Here is a 24,040-nt window from a genome sequence, read left to right as displayed (position 1 = left end):
ATGTCCCTGAATACGAGTGTGTGTCTGCATGCATATGTGCGTAATGGAGGGTCACCTGTTTCATGTCTACAGCCACGTGTACACTCTGAACAATCTGAACACGGAGAATATGACGGTAAGGTGTTTGTATGCTCACTTCAGACTTAATCAGATGAAGTGTCACACAGCAGTTTAAATGGTCTTATTTACTCTGCTTTCATTGGTGTGTGTGTGTGCTAACCTGTCTATCGGTTGGACTGAGATTAAAGCTTCTGTATTTGCCTTCACATGATCTCCTCTGTTCTCTTAAAAGATAAAATCTCTTCTTAAACACGTGTTCATCTCAAAGCAGCTTTCTTTACATTAGCTCATGAACATCTCATTGATATGTTTAAACACATAATTCTATAGTCAGTGTGTCAAATTACCTTAGAGAATTATGTAATGGATGTGTGTATATAAACTCCTCCCCCTAGTACTTTATGTATTTGCTTTTTCTTACATAGTTTTCTTTTCCCTTGTGTTTTGGCACAGGTGATTTTTGTGCAGGTGAACCCAGGGGAGACGTTTACCATCCGGGCAGAGGACGGCTCGCTGCAATGCATCCAGGGTCAGTCTTCACTTATGATATTATATTATCATATTACAGCATCGCCAGGCCACTACTCTCATGTGTGTCTCTGAGACTAAGAATTTTCTATCTGGGTTCATATTGCTCATATTTGATTTGTAAACTGGAAGTGTACCAAATCTGATTTTTTTTTTATGTTTTTTTTTTTTTATACAAAGGTATTTTAACCAGAAAAGAATAAAGAAAAAAATAATTGCAATATTATGAATCATGTTTTTAAGAATATAGGGCTAAAAATAAAGCTTCAATCGAACAGACAAAACTACTGCATTATTACCTGTATGCATTATTTCAAGTTATGATCAGGATTGTAAACCCCCTAATAGCCATCAAGTATTTTTAAGACTATACATTTGCTGATAGTAAATCCACTCTGCACAGCCCTAAGAGCCAGATATAAAGCAAAGCATATGAAGAAGATCTGAAGACACATGTACCTATCCTTTTAGAAGTAAATTTTTAGATGTTTTTTTTAGGTCCTGTGATCTGAATTTTTTTCACACTGAATGTGCAGAATCCTAAATGATTGGCAGCTGACCCTGCAGTGGGGAGAGATAGAGCAGACCCTCTCTAGAGTCATCTGGAGTCTGTCTGATCACAGAATTATAAGGTTAATTTCAATCGAAAGCAAATTATCGCGTTTTGAGAATGGCACACAACAATTAAAGATGTGTTAAGCTGGCTAAATTCAGTTGGACAGCATGCTTGAGGAAAATATGTGAATGTCTTGCACATGCTACCTGAGTTAAGCTTCAAATTATAGGCCCAATCTCTTCAGCTCAACAATCCAAGCTGACTCTGAAAGCACTCATGATTTGTGTGAATAATTAAATGATTAATGATTCCTGTATGGGATCAGATCAGGACATCTATAAATGAAAATAAGGGGACAAAAAATTAGTGAATTGTCAGTCTGGAATACCTGAACTTAAAACTGTTTATCTGGCTATTGAACAAGCAAAAACTCCCAGATATACACTAAATAGAGTCGTTTAGAAAATTAGCCAGTAATATAAGGCACTGGTTAGTTACAATGCAAGTTTGCATTTAAAAGACGTTTCCTTTAACTTAGAATAAAAGGGAAAAAAATGATGACAGATGTGGTACGAGCTGCCATAGCTCCACCCTGGCTGCATCTGATGTCAGTAAATGAAAGGCTGGATTTGTGGGCCACTTTAGAAGATGTAGGCAGCTGCCACTAATATGGGATTTTCCCCCCGACTCCCCTCGAATTGTCTTACTTCTCAGGATGTCGGACAGTAGCTCTGAAGGGACACTTTTGTCTACTTCATGATCTCTTTCTGCTCTCCCCACCCCGTCTTCTTCCTTTCTTTGGCCTCCAAGCCAAGAAAAAAAAAACATTTTGGCTCAGACAGAGGCTGCCGCCTCTCTTCTAAAACCCACAGCATGCTGCCTTGTAGCAAACAACAGCCTACCTCTTCTCCTCTAACCACTATGTAATTAAATTTTTTTTCTGAAATACGAAGGATTGCCTCAGGTGAACCTATGGGCTGACTTAATGCTAGATAGAGGCAGTACATAGCGGGGTGGATAGATGCAGGGTGTCATAGGCACAAGTGATGAAACAGAATTTTGGGTTTGGGAAATATTATCTGAATTGAAGATTTAAGAATTTCATGATTTGCATTTGGGTTCTAGTGGTTTTTATTTTGCCTGCATGTGTGTGCTTCCCCATGGAAAGGCAAAGCTTGTCTGTGCTTTTTTGGGAGGTCTGCAGCTCAGTGTTACATTAATGTGGATATTATTGCCCTTAAAGGAGCATACACACATAGAACAAACTCCACTTCTTTGCTTCTGGCCTTCTCTGGAGGAGGTCAGTGGGTTTTACGAGAGGTGGAGAGTGGCGGTGGGTTTTGAAGACGGCCTGTGTCCCCTCTGTGTGATTACTGAGACCTCAGAGCTCAGTGTTTGCACTTGGTTGTGTACTTGTATGTTTGCACTTCAATGTGTTATGTGTGTGCGAGACTTTGCAAAGGGAGGTTGCTTAGACCTCAGGGCACAAGCAAGGACTAGATTGCAGATAAAACAACTTCTGTTTAGCTGTTGCTCTGTGGTGCAACATGCACACAAACACGGATGCTCTCTGCCAAGACTGACCTTGTCTGGAGAGGTCAGGGCCAGAAGACCTTTCTTTCATACTTTTTCAGTTATGTTTCATGATGCCTTCACCTCTTTTGACTTATCCTTTACTCGTTCAGTTCAGTTCAGTTGAAGCTAACTGTAATTATATTAATATTTCAGCTTATTCGCATGTTCTGTTTTAATATGGAGTGTCTGTCTAAATATACTGACCTGTCGATGCTCTAAGGGTCAGTTTTAACCCACCCCTACCACTGTATCTCCACCATCTTTTGACCCCCTCTCTCTGTCCCGTCCCCCCCTCCCCCACTAAGACCATTCCCCTGAGCTTTCCCACACTCACATCAAAGGAGGAGACTCTGGAGGGTGTGTTAGAGCACCCTGCTCTGGAATTTGAGTGTGTTGCCGTGTGTTTGCTTGCGTGTGTGTTGCCTGTGTTTTTTACTAGGTCGAGTTGACTGGTCTTTGTTAAACTTTTTATGAGGGATGATAGAGGGCTGAAGCACATAAAGAGGTCCCCCACCACTAAGGATGTGACATCATAGTGCTGATGTGGCAGCACATCATCACTGTATTAGTGTTGTTTTGTTTCGCATAAAAAAATCATAGTTGGCTATTAACAATCTTTAGTTGTTTGTTGAAATAGTTCTGGTGTATGTTTAAAGCCATTAAAGGCCATGTTCCTGACATTGGACAGGTTTTTGCAATCAAGTCATCACTGAATGACCTCTGTGCTGTGGTCCCAACGTCCCTGCATACAGGTCATCCTGCAGGTTGTATTTGGTCAAAGCAAATGTAGAATCAAGGTCTGGCTTCTGTGTTTGCCAGCAGATTTTTGCAGCTGGCTCATATTTTTATTTATTTCTAAAATGTACTCTCCATTTTACATGGACAACAAAATTACGGTATCTGAGTGTGACTGGTAAAGGCAATATTTTCTTAATGAAGACATATTTCTTTTGTACATGGGCATTAATGTTTTTACTGTTCAAATGGTAGGACTGCTTGTAAGGTGTACTTATGATGGCCGCTCACACTGAGCCTGGTTCTGCTGGAGGTTTCTTCCTGTTAAAAGGGAGTTATTCCTCTCCACTGTCGCTACAAGCATGCTTAGTGTGAGGTATTACATTTGAGTCAATGAGTCAATGCAATCAACTGGTTTTCCTTAGATAGAAAACTTTTAATCAATTTGACTGTATAACCTGGTAAACTGTAAAGTGCCTTGTGCACCAATTCACAACATGTGTTGTGAATTGGTGCTATATAAGTAAACTGAATTTAATTTAATTGAACTTGTATACTATATTTCTACTGCCATACATGTTAATGTAAATCCCCTTATTCTCCCACAATGGGGAAATTCACTCTCTGTATTTAACCCATCCCCTTGGGGAGCATTGGGCTGCCAATGTGTGGCACCCGTTGGAGCAGTGTGGGGTTAAGGATCTTGCTCAGGAACCCAGAGTGGCAGTCTGCGGGGCTCGAACCACATACTTGCAACCTTCTCAGAGCACAAGCGCACTGCTCTAACCACTAGGCCAACACTCCCATGTATTCTAATTTGAATACCTTTGATGCCCCTTCTTACGCACACTCACCACCAACTTGTAATGTGGGGTGGTTTGGCTAAATAAACCTAGGCTATCTGTTAAATAGTTGAATATGGTATGACTATTTGACTTCCTCAGCTTTACTAATTAGCTCTTTATGAGTAAAGGGTTACAAAGACATGTTTTTTAAAGGATGAATTTCTGTCAGTTGGTCTTTTCTGTGTCAGAAGTGTAATGTCTATGTAATAGTGCTTGGGAAGTGGATCGAAGGACTGCTTTTAGGAGGAGGAAAGAAGATCCTCAAATCGTATTTTTGCACGAAAGGAAATTCTTATGAACATCCGTATTTCATTTTATGAACACTTTGTACTTGCCACAAACTGTTATAAAGTGGGCTATTTTCATTTCTTACTAATTAATTACAGCACTCCATCAAAGATAACATTATAATCTTATTTAAAGACTTTGTACTATATATTTGACCAGAATCTTTTACCAGATTTGATCATGGTGTTGGATAGATTTAAATCCTTAGTCCCATGATAGGGGGAAGAATGGATAAGAAATGATGTGATGATTGCTTCCTTTCTTTTTGTTGGTTTCCCTCAGCCTCCAGCTTTCATCCCAGCTACTTTCTGTGAGTTTTCCCCTGCTTTGCTTAGATGGATGCTGCTGATATCGCTTTTGCTAGGTTCATTGCATCGCTACAGAGACTTTCTGAGGTTTTCTTACAGCCCAGCCTCCAGCCAAAGTGTGCACTTCTACACTCAGGACCCTTTGATGTAAATGGAAATAGCTGGTTAAGAGAAATGTGGTGGAAAGTCCTGCAGCCTGTGTTTACTTCAAGCCAGATGTCTCTAAACAAGCTGGGGAGAAGACACAAATACATTTTTTCTCCAAAGGGCTTAATTTAGTGTTCCTTTCTGGATGGTCCACATTGCTGCTTGTAACCAGAAGAGGTTTTATTTTTGGTGACTTTTCAAACCTGCCTTGAAATCCCTATCATTTGGGGAAACCTGACAGGTTTACTTGATATAAACTGTTGGGCTATTAAAAGGCTTTGCTTTGTTTTTTGTGAAGTTTTCTCCCTCATCTGAATGAATCTACTCCATCCTTATTGAATTAGTTTTATATTTCATTCATTTTTTAACCTCAAGAAGTAAAACCCAGTGTGTTGAACTAAAAAAGAGGGATATCATGTAATTCTTCTGTGTGAAGAGGTTTGATCAAAGATGTCAATATGTGTTATGCTATAATTGGTAGATACACATACCTCTGATATCAAGAAATATAGCAAATATTTTAACCATTTTCCTGTAAATGTAGCCACTCAAAATAGTCATTTTTCTGTGATGAAATACATCTTCTAAAAAGGCTACTATAGCACTGATTAAGTCAGCATAAAGTCTGCTTTATATTTAAAAGTGCATAACAGTATAACAGATCCAGATGTAAATGTATGTAAAGTGTTGGTATTTAAAGACCATAATAAAATAACTAAATAACATAATGAAAAAATAACATATTTATTAGAGGAAACGTTTTTTTCTTTTAAACGTAAAACCTAGGTATTTATATGCATATTGGAACTTTTGTGAAGTACCTCCAGAAATTATATTCACTCCTTTCTGTTTATTAGCTTGACCTCCAAATGACATCTTTGGTTATAAGCTTGTCTACAAAAAAGGAACAGTCATTTTAACAAAAACATTAACTGTGTGGTTTTTTTCTAGAACACTCTTGTTCAAAACAAGCTTGTTCGTTATTCCATTTTGAATAATCACATGGACAAAAAAATCAGATTTAAGCAGCAAAAAAAAAAGATTTGATTAGCAAGACCTGCTGAACATAACCTCAGTTAGTTTACCAATAATTAGACAACTATCCAAACAATATAAACCAAGCAGGCTTTCATGTCTACTGTGGCTAGAAAATGTTACCAAAGGATGTTTCTTCTTGTCTCTGCTTTCTCAAATATGTCTTTAAGCTGCCAGCCACTGTAAAAGTACGTGTAATGTACGATTAAAAGTTTTCAAGATAGACTTACAGACTACTGGCAAAGAGCGAGATCTCAAAATATAGTCTTGGCCAGACAGTCCTGTGAAGGAATTACCTACAAGATTCCATGCCCTCTAGGCAACTGTAAAACAGGTTCCAGGGTGTGTTTAGCATATGTCTCTTAATTTTGTGTTATGTCTGATTGCATCTGGGGAAGCTGGTCGTCAGGAGAGAGGACTCTCTCTCCAGGTGGTGTGTGCTGGAATTTGATCCCTCTGGGCACACATTTTTTTGCTTGGATATGTGCTTTTGTGTGGCATACCTGCTCCCTTTTTCTTTCTTCCCCCTTCAGCATTCTAAGCTCAAAGAAACAAAAGAAAATGGAGTGGATTGTTTGGTTCAGCTGGCACAAGGTAGTTAAAACATTGACTTCAGTCTGTGTGTATGCATGAGGCAGAGAGAGAGACTTGATTGTTGTTGTATGCCCTGCCCAGTGCTCAATTATAAACTCAATGCCCTCACAAAGTAGGCCATGAAGAGGCAGAGCAAGGAAAGGAGAGCAGAAGTAGAAGAGTTGAAATAAGACACAAGAATGCAAGAGATAAATAATGAAGATGGGGGGAAAGTAATCTAGGGATAGAAGAGGAATAAGAGAACTAGGCACTGCAAGTCTGATCGTGTCATGCATCCTGGGTGAGGCCATTTCCTTTATGCAATGACCCCAGCCTCCTCTTCGCCTGCTGCTGCTGAGTTGGTCTAGTTTTCCAGTTTATATTTGCTGTTCCAACTGGCCCATTTGGGCAACTTGGGAGTGGGAGGGGTTTGTGGAGTAGCGATGACTAGAACTCTTGAGATTAAAGTGAGACTTTGTAAAGGTGGATGTGTTTTTGAGCTGCAGCTGTGTAGAGAAGGTTGCTTACTGAAATGTTTCCAGACAGACAGAGGCAGAAGGAGAGACGGATCTTTTCCTGGAATGAAATAACTTGGCACTCATACGAAGCTCAGGGTACAGCTGGAGCACCTCTCCGTTTCTCTACTCTTATTGCATCCTCTTCTAGTTCTCTATTCAACCTCCTCCACTTCCTTCCTTGTTTCCTGGTTCCCTCCTTTTTTCCTAAATGTTCATCTGGTCCATGGTTTTCAGTTCTTCAGAAGTCTAACTATGTTTAGCAGATGCACATGTTTTTTGCAAAGTGCTTTGCAAAAGTATTCCTTCCCACTGAACTGTTCCCACAGTGTCCCACTAACTCCCAACATCTTTTATTGGGGTATTAAGTGACAGAATTGGAATTAAGAGTACAATTATATGCAGTTTTAATTCCCAAAAGTATAATAGGCATTTATTTTCAGTCACGGCAACTGAATAGAATCCTTATTGCTACATTTACATCTGAGGGTATTTTGGAGTAGTTCTCTTCTTTATCAGCAGATTTTTCTTTGCAATATTGCTCATACTCAGCTAGATTTTATGGGCAACATGCAAAGGAAAATTATTCTCAGACTTAACACTATCCAAGCACATCAACGTCCTTTCTAAACATTGCAACGTAGCTTTTTCTAAATGTTTAAGTGGAAGGTAAACCTTAAAACTAGCCTCAAGTTTTTTGCATCCTCCAGTCTGCTCTCTTCCAGAATTGCTCTGTATTTAGCTGACTAATCTGAGAAAAGCCCCATCATCCATATATTTGCATTGGCAAAAGTCAAACAGGAGTCTTTGGGCTTTCTTTTGTAATGACATCTGTGGATATGTTTACTAATCGTTGTCCTGTCAACTGATCTGATCTTGGGATGTTGTTGCAAAACATAACCCTGCTTTAAAGGCCTTTACAGTTAAATCTCTGACATATTTTCCCTGATTTTCTTCATGTATTTTGTTTGCATATGCTTCCCAACAACTCTCTAAGACTTATGAAAAACAGTTGTATTTATATAGATTACTACACACAGGTAAACTCTGTATTGGCAATATGCTAACTTCTAAAAACAATCTTACTGGCTACACAAGACATTATTAGGGCTACTAGATGGAAAAATATGCATTGACAGCATCAATTAGCAGATTTATAGCACCTGAAATGCAGTATATCATGGGCATGAAGAGTTTCCATGCATAGTACCTCAAATATATATTACCAAATTCATTGTGTATTATAACTTTTTATCTTCTGAAGGTTGTGAATTCTTGCAACAAAAAGTTTTTTTTTTTTTTCACAAAATCTGACAGAGTTCCTCTGCACAGCTGCAAGTTCCACAAGTCATTGTTTACATCATGTGTTTAGGTTTCATAGGGAAGCCCCACTTCTTTTTTTCTGCCCTTGCTATGATCAGATCAGCTGCATGGAATTGTGTCTGCTAGGGGGCGGGTCTAACAAGTGAGCTGAAGGAATATTTGAAGACAGTGGTGAAGAAAAGCTCATGTTTTTTTTTCCTCTGTTCTTGCATATATATGCAGCATCCACCATATTTAATCCCCTAAAAACTGTTGTTTGACACACACTCTAGAGGCAGAAATAGAATCAGGAGTTTGAGGGAAAGTCCCTGCTAATCTAGAATTTCCAGCTCATTTTCTGTCTTTCCATTGACGTGTGCGCAGCTTCTCCCCCTCTTTTCTCTTTGCCTGTGTTATCGGCACACACACTTTCCCCGCAGCTCTCTGCGGTTTTGGACACAAACTTCGTACTGTTCAGACTATGACTCACTCTCAAGGAATGCCCCATATTAACATGTGGAGAGATAGGAGAGAAGTATGTTGAATGGCAGGGCGGGAGGGGAAAGGAAGTACAGCTGCGGTCCAAACATGGCGCAGCGGTTTTGGGAAAGAAGGGGTTCTAAAAAAGAACCAAAAAGCTTAGTTCCTCCTTCAGTAAGACATTACAGAGAGTGATGTAGAATGAGGGGAGTGAGAAGATGAGATGGAGTAAAATGAGCAGAGTACTTCATGACTTAGTTTGTTTATATCCCAACAGCTGTTGTACTTCTTCTCTCCCCTCCCCTTCTTCTTCTCTCTTACCTTGCACACATGCAAACTTAATAAAGCAAGGGATACAATGAGTCACTAGTGTCTGGCTTGTGTATCTTGGTCCGTTTAGGTGCATGCTTGCATATTTGTGTGTGTGTGTTTCTATGGGAAAACCTGCATGCTTGTAAAAGCATGAGTGATAAGGAGAGTACAGTATGCCGGATACTCGCAGCCGGTGTAGCTTAGGTACCGTTCCCAAAACAAACCTATCTGCAGGCTTGAGAACAAAGTCGTTGGGTAATTCTAGAAAGGGGACAAGAAGAGCAAGAGAATAAGTTGTTTTGTCTGGACGTGAATCCTTGCTGCACTTTGATGTTAGAGCCGAGGTGAACGTGGTTCACGTCAGCACACAAGGTTGAAATGTTGGTGCGTTCTATACCTGTATTAACTACAATGGGCTTTCATGCACACAGGGCATTAAAAAAGTCTAGCAACAGGTGTGTAGCTGTAAATCTGTTTCTTGTTTTGTTGCAAGGGTTTTTTTTTTTGTGTGAGCCTTCAAATACCTGTTACTATGTGCGCAGCTGTTGACTTGTGTGTTAATACTTGTTGAGGATCTTGAGAACAAAGCGCGGCTGGATTCAGTGTTCCTCCACACGTTACGTTGCTCTTTTCTGGAGCAAGACCAGCAGCAGAACTAGGTCGGCCGACGGCACCCCTCCTCTGGGTGGGGGAAAACCAGAGAGGGATCTGGGTTGGGTGAAGGTTTGGGCTGGGAACTATACACACTAAACAGACAAGGGATTGCAGCCTTAAAGAAAAATATATTGTAACTTAATATCGCTGAATTTCTTTTTAAATTTTCATTTAAACCAAATAAGAACTATGTGTATAGTCATATTATGCTGTAAATTATTAGATCCATAAAATACCAGATTAAGCAGTGTTGCTTAGTAAAACAATACCCTTTCAGTCACATCTGGGTTAAGAGATTCTGTTTTTGAAATAGCAAAAAACAGTTAAGAGTATTTATTTAACATAATAACAAAGGATCACACATTATGACCAGATTTTTTGCGGAAAATAGCAGCTTTATCAGGCCTGGTAGCTACATAATCATCGTGAAGGAAGGCATGATGATTAGCTAGGCCTGTTTTTAAGTGCTTAGTCATGTTTCTCTCCTAGACATAGCAATAGGGTCAGCTTTTGCTGTGACTGTGTGTGCTCTCTCTTATCCCTTTTGACATAAAAAACAAGCTCAGAGCTCATCTACTTAAATATTTCTTTACTAAAGCCACCTATAAATCCAGTTTACTGTTACCTTTTCTAACAGAATATTTTGTATGGCTTAGTGGATAAATGTTCCTTATCTGTTTCTGCTTCTGTCTTTTTGAACTCCCAGTTGGGCTTTGCAGTAGGCGGCTCACACTGAGTCTGTTTCTGTTCTGCAAAAGGTTTCTTTCTGGGAGTTTTCCTATTAAATATCTTTGCATGCGTGCTTGGGATTGCTGTAGTCGACACCATGAAAAACAAATGTTGTTGCCACATCCTCATCCAGGAGCAACAAATCCTGCAAAAACCAACCACTTGACGCAGTCAGCTGAGTTTTTTTTTAGGTAGAAAACCTTTATATCCAACCTGTCTGTGATTTTATTGAATATTCTCTGTAAAGAGATTATTTGTCAGGGCTATATAATAAAAGCTTTATTGAATAAAAAAAATTAAAGTTAATATAATATCTTTAAATAAGTACCTATTTATTTCAGTTGATAGGAGTATCTTTCTGAATATTTTTTTAAATCTGTTTACTTGTTATCTATACTATTTGAAATATAATTCTAAAATATCCATCCATCCATCCATCCATCCATCCATCCATCCATCCATCCATCCATCCATCCATCCATCCATCCATCCATCCATCCATCCATCCATCCATCCATCCATCCATCCATCCATCCATCCATCCATCCACAGACACATGGCAGTTTCAGTTATTTTGGAACTAAAACTGAAATTTGAAAAAGAAGAAAGGCAACCTCATTGTTGATGTAACATATTAGAGCTATCTTACATACATTGCACAGAATCTACACAGAAACTTTAAAATGTAAGATTGTATTCTCTGAACTAAAGTTAAGTTCTTAGAGGGTGCATGCAGTGTGAAATTTGTGTGCTGCGTCTTATTTTAAAATAGTGCATATGTGCATACTGTTTCTTTTACTATGTCTTATTCTAAATTTGACAGATTCAAAGTGTCTAGTTGACTGCTTACATTTTTTAAACCAAAGCTGGAATTTCAGTATGAAGTACATTTTTTCCTTTGTCGTTCTGTATTTTCATTCTCACTGTTTTTTGTTTGTTGGATTTTTATAACACACGTAATGATAGAAAATGTAGTGCAAGAATTATAGAGACAAACTGGATAACTCCTGGGATATAATGAAGGGGGGGGGGGGGGTTTCAAAGATTCAGGAATCTATATTTACATAAATCTTTGTAAAATTTTGTCTTATAACATGCTCCATTTGTTCTTGATTTTTTTTTTTAGATGTGGTTGATTTTTGGGAATTCATAGTCAGCAAGCTCTTCATCTTAACTTGAAACCTGCCTATACAAGATGTTGATGATGTCATCATACAGCCAATAACTTCATCAGCTGGCTAGGATGATAAGACTTTCTACTGATTTCCTTGAATATGTAACTTTAAGCTTAAATTCTTATAGAAGGGCTCTCTCATCTCAAGGAATGTGTTTACACATACCTGCCAAACAGCCTTCTCATGTATGAGCTTCTCTTGTATGAGCTTAATTTGGCATCACTCTGCACTGCAGAGTATTGGTGCCATGACAAAAATGGACTGAAAACGGGGCTCTGCAGGAAGAACCGATTTCCTCCTTTTTCACCAAGCCCCACCCTTCTTAGGAATAATGGATGTTCATAGTTGACTCACCGGAGATTAAGTGTTTGCTGGTTGGTGTTGCATCAGTATTTATTTGCCCATACAGCATGCAATACATATTCTGTGTATAAATAGCGCTGGATGCTATTTTTAAGTTGTCTCAAACATTTCCTGTTTCCAGTTTCCGACTTCCACATTCTATCTCTTGTGCTATTTGCTCTGTTTTCTTCCTTACATTTTCCATTATACTCCTATTGTTGTGTTCAATCCTGTAGATATTTATTTATTTACATTATTCATCTTAAATTCAACAATATACACTATTGTTGGGTACTAGGCTGGTGGATACTAGACTGGAACTGTACCAAGCTAGTGTGTGTGTGTCTATATGTAGGTCTGACTATAGAGAAAGCTGTTGTGGGTGTGTCTTGCTCTTGCAGCTACAAGGACAGATAACATTACCATGCTTCTGCTTACATAACTTCTAGGCAACGCCACTTCAAAAGTGACCCAGACGCACACATTCATGCACACACATGTCCATCCAGAAATCCACATCTACTGGTGCAGCTGCTGTGATGGGACTGTTACAGTTCTCAAGAAGATCATTCAACAGTTGAAAATCACAAGCATCAATGCTCTTATTCCTTTTTGTCTGTGTTGGGAAATCCGTTAAAGTCTTTTTGGTTTTTATGTGGGTCAGCTGGCTAACTGCCTCCTTTGGTTGCATACCAACGCCCGGCACATACAAACACGCTCACATGCTTTCCCAGGAGGGTCTGTGTTTCCTTTCAATGTGTTGACCACATGTGCAGGGATGAGGCAAATGAGTGAAGAAAAAAAAAAAGAAATAAAGTTAGCAAGCGCTTCTCTTTTTGTTGATGCATAGTGCTGTTGAGGCACTGTTTCCCACAACTGACCCATACATTCAGCGTTTTTGACTCCACAATAGATGTTAAAGAGCGGTTGAGTTTAAACTGTTGCATTTTTAGGTGTGTAAGTAATCGTGTGTGTGTGTGTGTGTGTGGGGCCACTCTTTCTGGGTGTGATGGTGTGTTGTTTTTTGTGGGGCCGTAACACAGCTGTCTTTGACAGCTGCATCATGAGGAACATCTGAACTGTTGCATCATTTCCTCTGGATCTCTCTCCCTCTCTGTGTATGGGTGTATGTACTGTATGGGCAGCTGGACAGAATCACAAGCTGGTCTTCTTGTCTGGTCCTTATTTTTTTTGTGGTTGAGCCAGTTCAGGAGCAGCCTAGCTGTGAGTGTGTGTGTTTATGCCTGTGTGTGGCAAAGCGTGAGACGGGATGTTTACCGCAGATTTATGTGTTTATTTCTTGTGTAAGCTTCTACTAGCACAGGTCAAACTTTCAGATGTAAGGTTTCAGAATAACATGTCTTTGGTGCACATATTTTATTGCTGTTTTAAACTTGGTGTAATGTTTTTTACCTGAAAGATGGTCTGTTTTGTTGGAACAACCAGTTTTCCATTTTGTTTACAAAAAAAAAAATAAAAAAAAATGTGTTTTTCAATTTCAGGGTAGTTTCCTCTAAAACACCTGAGGAAACACCTGTTTCCTTTGTCCTGATCATAGATTTACTGTTTCTGTCTTTGCAACTTAGATAGCTTTCATTCTTATCACATTTGAAGTTTTCCATAACTCTCTGGATGGTGACTGGCTTCGGAGCAAAATGTTTGTGATTTCATTCAGTCATGGTTGAAATACCCACTATGGTGTAATATTGAAGAAACTATAGCTGCACCAACTCTCAGATGTGTGTTTCCATTAGATTTTATTAGCCTCTTACATCCTCAAGAAAAGGAAATTCTTTTCCAGTTTTTTTTTTTTTTGGCTTCATGTCAATGAATTTTGCAGATTTGGACTTTGACTGGGCCTTCGCAACATCTAAATACTTTTATTTTAAACCATTTATTTGTAGATTTGCTGTGCTTTTAGATCCTGATCCTTTTGGTGATCCAGTTTAGACTGAGCTCCAGCTGGTGAAGACACACCCTCAAATTTGGCACTACACTGCAAAAAATGTAAATCTAAGGCTTTTTTTTTAATTTAAATAAGTGCGTTTTTTCTTGAATTAAGGAGGTAAGTGAGATAAATTGCCAATGGAACAAGACGTTTTACTTTAAAATAAGAAAAAACAATTACATTGTCTTATTTCGATTCTATATTATCTAATTATCTTATTTAAAGGGTAAAAATACGAATTCCATTGGCAGATTATCTTATTTACCTGCTCAAATTAAGAGTAAATACACTTAATTGTAGACATTTTTACTCATTTTAAAGAACATTTTTGCAGTGTACATGTCTTTAGCCTACAGAGAATCAAATGACTGACTGGAAGGAGCCCTGGCTCTGTGGCCTAAAGCTGGGCCAAATCTTCATACTTACACCATAGTTCTCAATAGTTGTTAAATATACCTGTGTTGATGTGATCTAAGTAGTTTTGACCTCAACATCATAAACTGTTCTATTGCCTTGAGCTTTAACAAACATTTAATACAGTTTGTGAATCTGATTTTATCAGTGTTACTTTTCTTAACGGCCTTTAGTTTTTCATTTTGTTTTGCTTTTACATTTTTGCAATGTATATGGTGAAATAAAATGCAGTTTGGAACTAGTTTCCAAGTCATTTTTGCCAGTTGTTTTTTTTCTGCCCAAATTTGCAGATTTCAGATCACATTTATAAATTTCTGTTAAAAAAGATGGAGTTGATTTTTTTTAGACTGCTATATTCAGGAACTGTAAATAAATTCATCATTGGAACAAAAAAATCATCTACTAGGGTCATTATTTAGCTAAATGCTGAGGTTTATCTGAGGACAAGCTCTGCAGAGATTCCCTGGAAAACTACCCAGACCTTTTCAAATAGCTAAGATTAGATGATTAACTGTTCATTGTTATGGAAAAAACAAACAAACAAACTATTAACTCAATTAACAACCTTGGTGATCTTCACTTATCCTGGTATCCTCCAGGCACGACAAAAAAATGTATTTTCATTACAATCTAAATAACAATGTTGGCTTCGATAGTCAACCTTTGGCACCCCACTCTCTCAAAGGCTAAATATGGGTGATGATAACAAGACCTTCATTTTCATAGATTACAGTGACTCTTTTAATAACGTTATACACTATACAAGGCTTTACATATTTTATCAGTATCAGTAAAATCAGGACTGACTACATGGCGTTGATCTTAAATGATCATAGATGTAGAATTTTGGAACTGATTTTTGAGGTTTGTCTTGCACATACGAGCTTGACCTCTTTTAAAAACTGAAGATTGATTATATAGGAGTACAGACAACCTTTAGTTATAAAAGATAGCAGTCCATGTAAAAGAACGTCTTAATATACTATTAAGAACCCAACATGATGGCTATAGAGATGACATTTAAAAATAGGTATTGGATCTTAATGAATAAAGCATTTAACAAAGCTTTAATAAAATATACTCTATTTAAAAAAAAGGCATAAATCCACAGCAACTAAGATCCAATTAAGTATTATATTATATTATGATATCAGTATCATGAGAGTTTAGGTTTAAAGGCTCAAAGAAAGCTGTATACTTTTTGGCCTTTCCTTACCTGCTGGAAGTGTGGTTCACTTTCAGTCTTTCTCTTTGCAGTCTGGATGAACGCAGACATGTTTAAGCATGTCACAAAAGATGAGAGGAAGATTTTCCTTGCTTTAAGCAGCTTCTAACAGCTTATATGTTTCCTCTGGCTCTAAACAACTAAATGATACAGAAAACACAGTCTTCTTTCACCAATAAAGCAACATGCTTTTCTAGCAAGTCCTCCTTTGGGGTTTTTAAGCTAAAAAAAAAAATAAATCTGGTCACTAAATGATTTTTTTGGGCAGTTAGTGGTTTTTAATGTCACAAAATCCCAAATATGCTAAACTATATGATTAAAAAAATGCTGAACACTGCAAAAACGATCTAGAAATAAGTAAAAATGTCTTAAATTAAGTATATTTACCCTTAATTTGAGTAGGTAAATAAGATGATTTGCCAATGGAATTATATTTTTTACTCTTAAAATAAGATTTTTTTCCTATATTGAATGTAAGTGTTCTTATTGCATTGGCAAAGTGTCTCACTTACCTACTCAGTTCAAGAAAAAGGCACTTATTTAGATTTCAATTTTTTGCAGTGTACCTTTAGGTCCCAGAAGGACCAAATTACAAATGCTCGTACCCAGACACATTTACTTCAGATTACTCTGAGCGCATCACCTGACCTCATCCTAACTCTTCCAGCAGTCGGAAGCAGAGGAAGCAACAGATGGTAGATGAGTGCGGCGTGAAGCAAAGGGGGCAGGGGGGAGCTGATGGAACTCCGTTGTCTGGGATTCCAGCAGGATTAAGCAGAGGAAGCTACGACTTTATTTGCGGGGGAAGCTGCAGACGAGACCTGAAAGTGATGTTATTGCACGCACTAAATGATTTACACATGTACACAAACAGCACACTTTTACATCTCTGCTGAGCTTTTCTAAATGCACATTTAACATAGTACGGCTTACAGCGGTGTGTGTATGAGGAATAGTGGGACAAAGAGTGTCTTGTGCTTTAGGGATGGGTTGGGGGGGATAGTTGGTCCTGCTGGGTCCAATCCTGGGGGCCATAGATGGGAATTTTCTGTGTGTGTATTTATGTGTGCGCGTCTTTGTGTGCATGAGCAGAGGAATGCTGCTGTTTGCTGAGTGAAGAGCACGGAGGCAGCAGAGACTGTCTAAACACACGTCTGTTTGCTAAGAATGTGTGTGCGTCCGTGAGAGGGTAACTCAGAGTATGTGTGAGCAATGTGGAAAGTGTGCTGTGAGCAGCGATGGAAAAGCTTTGGAGGGACTCTGTGTGTGCAATGTGCTCTCCCTATGCCATGACCTTCTTTTCAATGACTACTTTCATATCCCAGGCTGCTCCCCAGGGTAAGATGCAGGTGGCAGTGAATAAGGCCTGTCTTTGCCTACCCTGTGACCTACTCACTGCACCCAGTACTGGACCACACGGCAGACTTTGCTCAAGTTGTGTTAGTCTGAGTGTTTTCTGTACTGTTACCTGTTTGTTTGGTTGGGAAGGAGAAGGAAAAGAGCAACTGGAGCAAAGGGAGGTGGAAAGAAGTTGACCATCCAATGGGGAATGTGGAAAAGATGAAGTTAGGAGGAATGAAGGATGTGAGTAATGGCTGGTGTAAAATTGGGAGATTCACATAGTTGAGATAAAAAAAAAATAGTATGGGATCGAGTGAGTCAGAGCAAAGTAATTAAGATGTTTGACTCATTTGGAAGGAAAGAAGGTAAGCGTAATGGCAGTGGCTATCTAAACACTCTGAAACTTTCATGGTTAAGTTTTTCCATCAACTGACGATTAACACATCTTTAAAGTATCACATTTGATCAGGTTTTAGGAATCCTTTAACACGTGCTGAGGTGGGCAGAAAATATTAGCATGTTTTCATTCTTGTGCGTGTGGGTTTTCAGTTAGCGAGGGCCTCCTGTGCATATGCACCTCCGCTGTGTGATTTATTCTAAGGCCAGTTCTGCTTCAAGCTGTCCCGGAGGGGGCCGGATGACTTTAACAGCCGCAGACCTCCATCACAGAGAGCCAGAGCAGGAGAGACATGGGAGATTTTTGGAGAAGGGAGATATGGACAGTTGAAAAGTCAACATATTTTTTTAGTCTGCTGATTCTATTAAGAACATTTGTACTTCACTTTCTCAGCAGAGATTTAATTTGATCTTTTAATAATTTACCCCTGAGTTTCACCTTTGAAGATATGCTGATATTTCTAAACAAGATAATGTCAAAAGAAAGATAAACTACACATAACTTTTTTTTTTTTTTTTTTGACAAAATGAAAAACAGAATGTGAGTTAGAAAACAACTATTAGAAATCACCCTAAACATAATAATCATTGAAACCTTGTAGTGGCTGCATGCTGTGGTGATGCATTTCCTTCAGAACTAAAAGAAAAGCTGCTTAGAATGAAAGACCATGATAAATAAAAAATAACAGGTCCAAAATCTGCTTGAGGCCATGGGCGGTTCTAGACAGGGGCCAGTGCCACCATAGAACTGGTCCTGCCCCCCTCTTATGGTCCCTGTGCCGAATATCTAACACAGAATACAATTATGATATAAACGTACATTATTATGAGCACTAAAACAGAAATCCTAGCTGATGAGTCCTTTGTAATATTAACTTTTTTTTATTTCTTACAGTTTTATTTATTGATGATTTTAATAAATGGGCTGCAAGGTGGTGATGTTTGTAGCACTGTTGCCTTGCAGCAAGAAGGTTCAGGGTCAGATTCCTGGTCCAGGGTCTTTCTACATGGAGTTTGCATGTTCCCATGCATGCATGGGTTCTCTCCCAGTACTCCGGCTTCCTCCCATAGTCCAAAAACATGGCTGTTAATTGGCTTCCCTAAATTCTCCTTAGGTGTGAGTTTGTGTATGCATGGTTGTATGGCTGTGTGTGTATCCATGTTGCTCTGTGACAGACTCCAGTGATGTCCACGGTGTACCTTGCCTTTTGCCCATAGACTGCCGGAGATGGAAAAATTTGGAAAAGCTGGTTAGATGGGTGGAGGGATAATTTAAACATTAGGTTGTTGTACTTTTAGCTTCCGTCACCTTAGCGTGTTTCCATCTACCTGAAATGAAATTTAAGCAAACTTTTAAAAGTTTAAAAAAAGGAAATTCAAATTTGTGTTTTTTCCATTAGATTTCCAGCGAGTTAACAGAGCACCTTGAAGCATAATTTGTCAAATGTTTCTTTCATGTTACGCTGTCATACTAGCCTGACGTAGTCCGACTCAATTCTAGTCAGAATATGAGTCTGATACTGCTCCATAGAGCTGTGATTATGGGGCGTGTTTTGAACGAACCAGGAAAAAAAATGCCTTTGCACTCAATTGGATAGACCTACAACCAATAAGAGCAACGGAGTGCATGACGTTTGTTAAGCGATGCATAGTTGTTGTCAACAAAAATCAAAGCGTGCAGTTGCACGCCTAGAATAAGAAGATGAGCCTTGATCGCGTTTCTCTGTTCCCCTTTTAAAATAAATTTGCTATCGATATCTTCTAGGACAGACCTAATAGCAGAATCTACTCACCTAAACTCTCCAGCGGCAGCCATTGTTGTTGTCACCCATGCACGCTTTGGTCACGTGGTTGATTACGTTACTGTTGATCAACTGTTCATCATCGTATAAAGCCCGCCCTGACAATTTGATTGGATCGCCAGAGAGTAGGCGATCATACTCGCGCTACTATGGAGCAATGCCAGACCGAACTTCCCGACCTCAAACCTTGTTTGAGGGACTAAGTTTGGAATGGCACCCAGGCTACTGTCATACATGACTTAAACAGGATGTAGAGGCTGCAATCTAGCTCTGACCACCAATCAGTACTGTAGGAGAGTTTTAATTAAAATGTTGCTTTCCAGGCAAGTTGTTCTTACGTTCCAATATCAGTTAGTAATGGCGTTGTTGCTTGCAGCCAGGTTTGCTTCCAGCTTATCAGTCCTTTGAGATAAAAGTTCGCTACATAAGAGCTGCTTCAAAAACAGTGTTTCCATCTCCCGTTTTGCAAATTAACATTTTGCAATGCCACAAACCACCTCAAGCAAATGTAAAAACATTTTTTGGAAATTGAGGGTGGTTTTCGAATTTTGCCAATTCCAACTAGCTCTTCAGATGTGCTACTTTAGGTAGCGTCAGTATTTTATGCTAGATCTGAGGATTCCAGAGCTTCAAATGTTTTTTTTTGGTTCGCTTAATTTTAGCTCGTATCTATTTAAATCCAGCAATTAACTTTTGCCCTGTCTTTTGTTTAATTTGGTTCTCATATAAAAACAAACAAAAAACAATACCCTTGTGCCCCTGCTAAATTTGGTCAAGAACTGCCACTGTAGATTCTGTGAAAAGACTTGAGAGTCAGGCGGTCATGAATGGTTCACGATGGAATAGGTCTTAAGAGGTTTTAAAATGACCCAATTAAAGTCTCAAACAAAACTCAATTCTATGTTTCAGGATCCAGTCTGAGCATTAGATCTTCTGTAAAGAAGAAAATGAGGCATTTATAGAATTAAAGATATCAGCAGGAATAAAAGTCTTAGGAAAACACTATAAAAATTACATAATATCTTTAAACTCTTTAAAAGCATGTTTAAATTTTTGTGCTTCTCCCATTGGTGGCCTTTCCTTCCTCTCTGTGTGAAGCTGTGTTTGTACTGCAAATTAGCATATGTAAATAAGAATATTCTTTAGTTTGACTTCTTGTTTTTTCCCCCTTTCAGGTCCTGCAGAGGTTCCCATGATGTCCCCAAATGGATCAATCCCCCCAATACACGTCCCCCCTGGTTATATCTCACAGGTAAGCCATTTCTCATGTTTTTTCCTCATTGGAAGCAATTTAAATTTAGATTTTACTGTAAACTCAATCCAGCTCACGTTTGAGAGAGCCTCTGACTTATAGGACAGGTTTAGATCATGTTTAACAAAAATGTAACTCAAATGAACGGATTCTATGGGGCAGAAGGTGGGCTTTTCCCCCATAGTGTTTACAAATGTCACCAGGACAGCTCCACTTTTGTGCCTTTTGTGATTTTATCAACCAACACTAAAACTCATTGGTTTTTATTCTTCAGTATGTTTTTAAACAGGGATGCACAATATAATCGGCCCCCTATCGGTATCGGCCTGTATCGGCCTTAAAACTGAATATCGAACATTGGCCAACCCCACCGATATTTAACCCTATATTTGATCACCTTCTGAGTTTCTAAAGTCTAAAAAAAAAAAAAAAATACAACTTCTTCTTCTTCCTCAAAAACTTCTTTTTTACATACTAAAAAACTTCTAAAGACGAGGGAAAAAATATTGATACATTAAAATATCACAATATCTTCATATGCTGATATATTGCCATTTAAAAACATCATATCAATCTCTTTTACTAATTAAATATTGCTATATGTCATCGTTATGCTACGAAATCCCCCGGAAATTCACAAAATGTTGCCATATTTTTTTTATTTTTTATTATTATATAAATATTGCCATATTTTTATATGTTGATATATTGACGCGGTATCGATCTATTTTACTGACAAAATCTCACAAGAATTTGCAAAATATCACGAGAGTTTGTAACAGAACGATGAAATTTCACGAGATTTTGAAAGTAAAATAGATAGATACCGCGTTTTTAAAAATCAATATGATATCAACATATGAAAATATATTTGAGTATATTATTTTTCAAAGTGTCAGAAATGGATAACAAAACTGCTATTTTCAATGACTACTTGTTTTTGTCCAGCTTTAACATCGGTATCGATATCGGTTATCTGCTACATGAGTTTTAAAATATCGGCATATCGGATATCGGCCAAAATCCCAATATCGTGCATCCCTATTTTTAAATCTTCAGTATCATTAAATCTTCAGTCCATGAAACTCTGTTTTGGAAAGCCACACTTGATAACTAATTGAAATAGATAACACCACCTGATATTATCCTGGGAAATATCACTGAAGTGCAGCTGTGTTTTTGCACTTTATGTGCAACTTTAAAGGTTTTAATTTCCTTCCTGAACTTTGTTTCCTAGCTAGTCTTTGGAGTACGTTGGGTTGTATCTTTTAGATGTTTTTCCTTTTTTGACACATGTTTCGAATTAATGTATGATTAACAGATTCTGCAGAACTTCACTCATTTATATTTTTTAGTTCTGTGTTAGGGAGCACAGGTACACTTGAGAGGGGAACTAATTTCTTTTCCTTGCCTCTAGTTCAAGTGTTCGTAAAGCCCTTTATCTAGAATACAGGCTAGTTGTTAAAATTTTCCATCACTACATTTTATCTGTTGTAGAAATGTCAGATAATGCTTCTTGCTTCTGGTGCCACTTTTTCAACACTACTTTCATGAAATGGTAAATGGTAAATGGCATGTACTTATATAGCGCCCTTATTCAAGTTAGGAGACTTGAACAAAGCGCTTTACACTACATTCATTCACCCATTCACACACACACTCACACACTGATGGTGGCAAGCTACATTGTAGCCACAGCTGCCCTGGGGCACACTGACAGAAGCGAGGCTGCCGTACACTGGCGCCACCGGGCCCTCTGACCACCATCAGTAGACAATGCAGGTGAAGTGTCTTGCCCAAGGACACAACGACAATGAAAGTCGGAGTCGGAGTCGTGTTCGTAAAGCCCTTTATCTAGAATACAGGCTAGTTGTTAAAATTTTCCATCACTACATTTTATCTGTTGTAGAAATGTCAGATAATGCTTCTTGCTTCTGGTGCCACTTTTTCAACACTACTTTCAGGAAGAATGATCACAATGTCTCCAATGCCATATGAAATAAAATAAGTATCTATAATGCCTTGGTGTTATTGTTAAACTGAAATCTATCTAAGTGACTTAGAGATAGGGAAACGACTGGGCTTTTGACTTTGACATTTTCCCCAGAAAACAGTGTGATGAGCAGCCCGCGTCATCTCCTATTTACAGACAGCTGGCTCATTTCGCTGGTTTTCCAACATGTCTGGCTTTGTAATTCACAGATCTCATTCCCTGTTCACAGCATGAACTTCTTCTCAGCCTGTTAACAATAAATGGCACCAAAGAGTGTGGTGCAACCTGGGATGATGATGAGACCAAGGCTCTCACTGAAATTTTAGGCACATAAGTTCCTGAATGTTTCCACTTTTGTTTGCATAATTCCCACCTTTAGAGCTGTAGTATTGTGGACCGCTGATAGGAGGCAAGGAACCGGGCTAGCGTGATGTGTAAATGGTCATAAGAACCGGGCTCGGCACGGTTAACTGATCCAACATGAGTCCAAACTCGGTATGGATTGGGTTAAGAATAGGGCTGGGCGATATAGATAAAAAGCTTATCGATAAAAAAAAAATGCATATTGATCGATATCAATAATTATTGAAAAGATTTGAAACCATATTTTATGTGCAGCTCTGCCTGGACTTTTTTATAATATTGCTAAATGATTAAATTTTAATAAAGGACACAAACACAGACTTCCAATTAAATATTTATTTAACAACCTTTTTTAAACACCCCCCCCAACCACCGCCGCCCCCATTCTTCTAAGCTGAGTTTCCTGCTTTAACCTGAGTTATTACTTTGAAGTTGCTGGCCCCTCAGCATTTTTCTCTCAATTGTTAGAACTACGTGGAAAACTGCCCAGAACTGAATATATATATATTTTCCCGAAATTCCCGAAGATTCCTCGGAGGCGATGGCCCACACAGCTCGTACTCCTGCGGGTGTGAGCGGCTGAGATGATAAAAAAAAGTTGGTTGAGTTATCAGACTTCGTTTTCACTGGTTCCCTACACATTTTACAGATGACTGTGGTTTGTTTTTTGTCCGACTTGCCATGACCGAAATACTGCCAAACTGGCAAACTACAAAAACCCTTCTTTGGAACAATTTCCTCCACCTCTCCTTGGTGCGACATCTTCATGTGCTCTGTGTTGTGGTTTGAGAGGGCGGCGCTTTGTGACGGCGTGCCTGGGTCCGCGATTGTGATTGGTTGGGAGGAAGTAGTGATTAGCATAAACCTGCATGCTAGGCTACAATGAGAAGGAAGGAAAACTGCGTTTCTTTATCGAACTTTTATCGACTCTCTTTTTTTCTATTGCGCCACACGTCTATCGATCGATATATATCTTTATTGAATTATCACCCAGCCCTAGTTCAGAGGCTTCAGAATGGCTACAGTAGCTACATTTAGCTTTAGCTGCAAACTGTATAGCTTCATGTTGCAACAATACTAATACAGACTGTTTTTCCAGTTGTTATATTAGTTTAAATTTTATAATTTCTGTATTTAGTATTCACTG

The 24,040-nt window shown here is 38.6% G+C and overlaps 1 protein-coding gene across 2 annotated transcripts in view; it reads left to right on the top strand.

Annotated features, from left to right (window-relative positions):
• fndc3ba (fibronectin type III domain containing 3Ba) overlaps positions 1-24,040 on the top strand; it is a 132,466-nt gene that overhangs the window by 41,387 nt on the left and 67,039 nt on the right. For both annotated transcript variants that reach the window (XM_038292334.1, XM_038292335.1), the window contains 2 exons: positions 514-589; positions 20,461-20,537. In XM_038292334.1, the coding sequence (XP_038148262.1) occupies positions 514-589; positions 20,461-20,537 (153 nt within the window). The remainder of the gene's footprint in view (positions 1-513; positions 590-20,460; positions 20,538-24,040) is intronic.

This window comes from Cyprinodon tularosa, unplaced genomic scaffold, assembly GCF_016077235.1.
Source record: "Cyprinodon tularosa strain WSP-4 unplaced genomic scaffold, ASM1607723v1 ctg310, whole genome shotgun sequence".
Lineage (NCBI taxonomy): Eukaryota > Metazoa > Chordata > Actinopteri > Cyprinodontiformes > Cyprinodontidae > Cyprinodon > Cyprinodon tularosa.
The sequence above is the reverse complement of the archived record's forward strand: the minus strand, read 5'-3'. Positions and strand labels throughout refer to the sequence as shown.